The sequence below is a fragment of the Atta cephalotes genome, assembly GCF_000143395.1.
Source record: "Atta cephalotes unplaced genomic scaffold scaffold00001, whole genome shotgun sequence".
Lineage (NCBI taxonomy): Eukaryota > Metazoa > Arthropoda > Insecta > Hymenoptera > Formicidae > Atta > Atta cephalotes.
Window position 1 is genome coordinate 14,846,496 of NW_012130065.1, and position 6,811 is coordinate 14,853,306.

Below are 6,811 nucleotides of genomic sequence, written 5' to 3' on the forward strand. Positions count from 1 at the left end.
GAGAGAGAGAGAGAGAAAGAGAGAGCCCTGTAACGTTCCGCGTTCGAGATCGAGAGACGTAGATCCGCGCTCGTCACGTTCGCGCGCTCTCGCACGTTCGGTTCTTCGAAGTTGTACTAAAATTAAATCTGGGGCCCCGGCGCGAGACTCGCTGATTCTTTTCTCACGTCCGGCTTTTCTGACGCGGACTGCGTTGCGATGACAGGCACGCCTTGAGGATTCGAGCGCGGTCCGATGCGCGTGGGGGGATTCAAACCCAATCTTTCACTAGAACAACAGCTCCACCATCGTGTACCGTTCGTGTCCAGCCACGTCTCGTAACGACGTCTCGTAACGATGATATATGTGCATTCGTTACGGTGGATCAACACTTGATTCTTCGATGCTATTGTAGAGATCTGGTGGAGGCGGACGTGAGAAGGCGACGGCGAGGGCGGCGAAGAAGATTACGACGACGTCGAAAGAAAAGGTGGCGGAAAATGAAGCAACGTTCAGGGCAAGGCAGATATTACTGATGTTACTGAGCAAGCACAAATACGACCACGACGACGATAACGATCACGACGAAGACGAAGACGAAGATAACGAAGAGGAGTTGAAGAGTAGTAATAGGAGAAGAAGGCGGAAGAGGTGAACGAGGAAAACGAACGACAGTGCCTGCACGGTAACTGCAAGAGATGCAGCAACAACCGCACTCTGGCCAGCAACCGTCTGGGGCGCCGAATGGGGTGGCGGGGGGTGCCCAATTGCCACAAACAGGTGGCATAAGTCCGGCGCAACCTGGTGCGACTGGTACCGCCGCCAATCGCGCGCAAGTTAACGGGGGTAGATTCGACTTTGACGACGGTGGGACCTACTGCGGCGGCTGGGAAGATGGAAAAGCCCATGGCCATGGCGTGTGCACTGGGCCTAAGGGTCAAGGCGCCTATTCCGGCAGCTGGCACTTCGGCTTCGAAGTATCCGGCGTCTACACCTGGCCTAGGTGAGCGATCTATCGTTGATACCGATTATATTCGTTAGTTTGCATGTGAAGCACTCCGTTAGGTTGCGGATAATACTTTATGTCTTATTGACGCTTGACATATTCCACGATGCGCATTTGTAAACTATGCAGTTTACGGAACACAAAATTATGAAGGATTACGATAAATTGCTAATTCCTGTGGTATACGTAATCCATGATGCTCGTCCGGTTGCGCGCATTTCGTAGAGCGAATGAATCTTATATTCTCTTCGCGTTGGTGCACTCTCAGGATTTTCATAACGACCGCCACTCCTCCGAGCTCATGAAGGATTAACGCTGAGCTCGTTTTCACTATGACGAGTGTATGGTTTTCAGGCTGATTATCCGGTATTACATTACCGCTACTGCTTGTTTCACGTTAATAATGTCGCTTAGCGGAGGGAGCAAACGACTACTAAACATTACACGCCGCAAAAGTAAGATCCGATCAGATGCTATTTATGAGGCTCGGATTCAGTTGTAGAAAATTCTCCGGCGAGATTCCCCGTGAATTCCTATTGAATGTTTCATTGATGATTTTCGCGAACCCCCCGGATTGAATTCACGAAACTCCTGGCGTCGCGTGTGGCGCGTGATGTACAAACAGCAAACCTTGACACGTATCTCGGTATATACCTGGGAGGGAATCTCCCGATTCCTGTAAAACTGGGTCACCGTGCGCAAGGACAACCGGAGCAGGTCACCGGGATTCGAATCGTTAGGACCTAGTTCAGGGTCGTGGAAAATCGCCGTCAAAATTTTCGGGACGGTCGCGAAATGTTCGCGGACGGTAATAATCGATATCCGCATCCGTGCGCATTGAAGATGAAATTTTAATTTTTTTCTTTTTTAATTTTTTTGGAGCAATTAATCAACAAGAACATGGAAGTTATTCAGTAAAGTTTCGTTTCCCCCAATAGAGTATACAATCTTGATTTCGGTAAGAGAATGCAAGATATAAATGAGCTCAGATTCTTCGAATCCCAGCTTAAAATGTAACGTCGAAAATCGTTAAACGTTTCTCGCAAATGATGACGTCATCAGAGAAATATTTCAGGTCGTTTTCGTCCATAAAATTAAAAATGGCAGAACTAGTATTCTTGATCTGTCGATTGGATTTCGATTAAATCCTGCTTTTAGATTTCTCTGCTCGAAATTAATTGAAAAATAAAATTATTAATTATTTACATACGAACTCCGATTTATAATATAAACACTCTATAAAATGAGGTTAATTGCAGAGCCACCTTGTTTGTTTTTCGATTAGTTTTATGAGGGAATACATAACGAGAATACATAAACGAGGTGTAGGACAATTAAGAAAAAATTATATGGTATCTACATGCACGCGATACGAAAACCCGGAAAGACTTTAACGATCGTAATTAGGGTTTCTAGATCACGCACATAATGGAAATATTATTAAGTAAGAAGATATTATTAAATAATGGACATGTAATAACAGTAAAATGCTGTGTAACGATTTCATTTATATTTGCAAAGGGTTATTAAATTGTCTCGAGATTAAACGTGAACGTTTTAAACATATATGCATATTTAAGGTATATTATTTAATATACATATTGATATACAGTATTATTATACAGTATTATTAGCGATATAAATTTTAACTTGTTATTATATTACGTTATGATTTTTTCAAAATCATTTTCAGAAACTAAGATCTGCTTGAAAGTAAATTCATTTCTTCAAATCGATTTCTGGAATATTTCTGGAATTAACATAAAAAAGAGAGAAAATGAGGTAGAGACGAAATGATAACATTCTCTTTTCTTGCCGTCTCACGTATCTAGGCTGAGAGAAATTCGCCGTTTCATTTCCGCCATAAACTGGAGCAAGGTCCATCTTTAACTAGTAACATTTTCCGACGACTTCATTCTCGATCATGATGATACTCGAAGATGAATCGTTTCGCAGATCGAGCACGTGTTGCTGACCACTATCGTTCGGGAGATAGTTCACCTCACATATCTAGAATTTCATTATCGTCGTTTATTTCCGTCATTCGCAACAAATAAAGAACGTGCATTGTTAAGAATCGCGAGAGATCGTCTTTATCATAATTATTTATTGCACATTTTGTTATTAATTATATCAAAACATTTTAAGAGGTGAAATGTTCTTTTTATTCATTCTTAAATGTTCTAAAAATATAATGCAAACATTATTTACAATTTATTTAACATTATTTACAATTACAGAATATGTACGAATTATTATTACAGTGTTAGAATTTATAATGTAATTAATCGTACCACGGTAGAAAGATATAAATTTTTATCACACGACAGAACATCGTTAAACACAAGTATTTACGCAATACACGACACTTATAGAACATTTCCGCAACAGTTTTCGCATCCACGTGCAGCTTTCATGTTTATGTAATCATTATTCGCAAGGACTTGGATATCGCTCGGGTAGGATTAATCATTCTCTTTCAAGAGATTTACTATAGATATTCTTGAAACTTTCTTGTCGTTTTGCAAAAACTGTGACGATTAAAAGGAAATAATTAAATTATATTTGATGCTGAATTTAGAAAGATTTTCTGCGATAAAAAGTAATAATAGAAATAAGTTTAGCGCAAAAGCTTTAATCGCAGCTTGAAAGAACGTTCGCTCGATTAGCTCTCTCCGTCTCCCTTCTTCGATAATTATAACTTTCATAAAAATATCTTAAAAGAAGGATCGTAGGCGGCGTAATCACTTTCTACATTAGCACGAGGTGTCATGCCTCTCATTGCCACTCCATTCTGTATATCCAACAATGTGCAACGTTGTCATCGTCATCGACGACAGTCGGTAATTATTGGATTGGTTAATTAAACGAGTTTTCAGCTAACGTGAATGGCTAAAGATAGCATAAATAGCGATGTGATCCTTGAAGCGTAACTCTTAAGGATATTTTTGCGAGCGAACAACAGCTGAGAGCTGTGGAAGACGTGATGAAATTATCTTTATAATTTCAAAATACTTTTTAAGTCTCACTTGAAGGAAGAGAAGTTGTTTTAGAAAATTAAATTCCGCAAATTGCATTTTAGCGGGTCAGCCTACGAAGGACAATGGCAGAACGGCAAGAGACACGGCTTGGGTATGGAGACCCGTGGCCGTTGGCTTTACCGGGGAGAATGGACTCAGGGATTCAAAGGTCGTTACGGGGTCCGACAGTCTACTACCTCCACTGCGAGATACGAGGGCACGTGGTCCAGCGGTCTGCAGGACGGTTACGGTTCCGAGACTTACGCCGACAGTGGTAAGCCCCAAGTCTATTCGATATGTTTAATCAACCTGACTTTTTCCTATAAATCGGAATATAGGCCGTTTCTGAAAGTCTTATGAATTAAATGAACAAAGTGTGAGCTCTCTTTCACCTTAAAGTTGAAAACATATATTTTTTATATTTCCATTATATAAAAAATATTTCTGAATATAACTTGGATTTATAATTTTTTGATTTGTTAATATTTTTCTATTTCTAAAATAAATGGGATTTGCAAAATTGAAACAATTTCCAAAAGTGTACTGACTGATAAAAAAATCTTTGCGATACGTTTGCTTGTATTGATTTGTAATAACGATTAATACCGTGTGCATAAGTACCATATATTTATATTTGATTGTGCAATCGCACAAAATTCGACTTTATTGATTTCGCATTAAAATGGGCGATTTCATTCACGAATGAAATATTTTATTATTGGACGTTAAAAACGCGTTAGAAATCCTTCTAGCATGCTCCAGAGAACGGCTTATGAAGCAAGACATCATCAGTAAATAAATCACTGGGTTCTTTTAATAAAGCTTCGCAAGGCTGACTTGGGAACGCGGTAAATAAACAAAACAAGAAATGGATGTGGCAGAACGCGTCGTCGATTTCGCATTATTCTCGGCGAGATATTTAGTTGCGCCAAGATTGATGGTCACAATTGCGGTATGTCTACAAAAATTGATGCAGTATTTAGGAAGCAGTCTTCTTCTTTTTCGTCTTTCGAATTCCTTTACTTATAAAGATATCATTGTCGAGCAGAGTATTATAATGTGGAGTTTTATTTGTAAAACACTGTATTATATAAAATTGCATCTAAGAAATCATTTTTACGATGAACTAATCAATCCTGACAAGATATTTCATTTCTATTGTTGTAAATAGAGAGAAATATAATCGCAATGGATAATACCGTTAGATCAATATCGATTGCGAAAGGAATTTTTTTCCTTTGAGAAGAATGAGGATTGATGATACTACTATACGATTGCAATTTTCATGAAAATCACTGCAACCTTCGATAGAGTCTTACTTCTTCTAATCCTTATTACGACCTATTTACTTGCTTCTTTTTTTCTTCCTGGGGAGATTTCCCTCTTGCATGTAGCTCCTCATTCTTGGATTTTACCCACTATTGCAAAATTCAATACATCTTAAATGTCATTAACCAACTCAGTCATTTCTCTGTTGAAATCTAATTTGTCAAATTCATTTAACTTGTCGCGAAATATCGTTAGAAGCAATTTTCTGCAGTCGCTTCAGTTACGAATAAACGATACGCCATTAAATGAAGTCGCACTCCGATGTGAGAAAGTAGGACTATTGTTCAACCGATCGATCATCGCTGGTGAAACATTATAAAGTATTCATGTGCTATCTACCATAAGAGATCACAGTGTCGCATATTCGCGTAACATAAAATATTACCGCATATTAATTAAACATGATATTGCGTTTTCAGACCTGCCGTTTTTTCTTGCGAAATAAACTTAATTTCGTTATGATTGCGGCAGATGCTGCGTCTCAGCGTGTTATGAAAAGATTGCGAGTAAACCAAATGGAAAATCTTATCCAGTAACTCTTTGCGCAGAGTTTCGCCATTATTCATCTTATGGCAACAAAATATTTCAAAACTCGCACGTAAACTTGAAGACGATTCTCGCGATTCTTTTATATTTTTGGAAAAGACAATCGAGACTTAAATAAAATAATGGATAAATATTTAATTAATAACAGGGAGAAGACAGTGGATTATTTACGGATTTCAATCTCCTTCGGTACATTGAAAAAAGAGTCTGATTATATAGTCACTAACCGAGTTAAATATTTCAACCAAATTCCGGTAATATAATTAAACATAATTTTAACTTTACAAATATTTAGTAAGTATTACCGTTGGTAATAGCGTTTAGTAATATTTATCAGTGACCCGGACCGAATCAAAGTCGGAATCGAAAACTATTTTAGAACTCTTTTTTTTAGTGAATCGAAACCGAAACCATACCCAAATTTTGTAAAATTTCTAATACCGAAATCGTAACTGGTAAAATTTTATTTTTTAATTTCTTTTCGGATTCTTTTTTTGATTTTTTGTTTTTTTCTTTATTCTGCCCGTTCCTTCATCCAAATCACCAATGTTCAATCCAATATTACTATCGCCAACTCTCTTAACAACCAGAATGTAAATACCTTCAGCACATGATATAAGAAATTTGGTGGGATCGCGAGATATATTTAATATAAATTTGTTTAAGATACTAGCATTTCTTTTATTTAGATCTTCCTCATCAACATGTTGCAAGAATTTATTCTAAATCATGAAATTCAAAAATACATATGTAGACTTTGTGTAATAAGTGAAATCTATCCATAAGAATCAAATAATAGTTGTAAAAAAGAACTGAAAGAAATATGCTTAAAATAATGTTTACGTAATTTTTATTCAGAGTCACGTGATCAGTTGACGCCTCTCTTCGATTAGGCTCTTTAGAACGAATGAATACGCTCTCTCTCTCTCTC

General features: G+C 37.8%; 1 protein-coding gene across 1 annotated transcript in view; it reads left to right on the forward strand.

Annotated features, from left to right (window-relative positions):
* The first annotated feature begins 677 nt into the window (after positions 1-677).
* Positions 678-6,811, forward strand: part of LOC105619018 (junctophilin-1) — a 36,278-nt gene continuing 30,144 nt past the window's right edge. Inside the window, 2 exon segments of the mRNA XM_012200549.1 lie at positions 678-982; positions 4,068-4,279. Of these exon segments, the coding sequence (XP_012055939.1) occupies positions 678-982; positions 4,068-4,279 (517 nt within the window).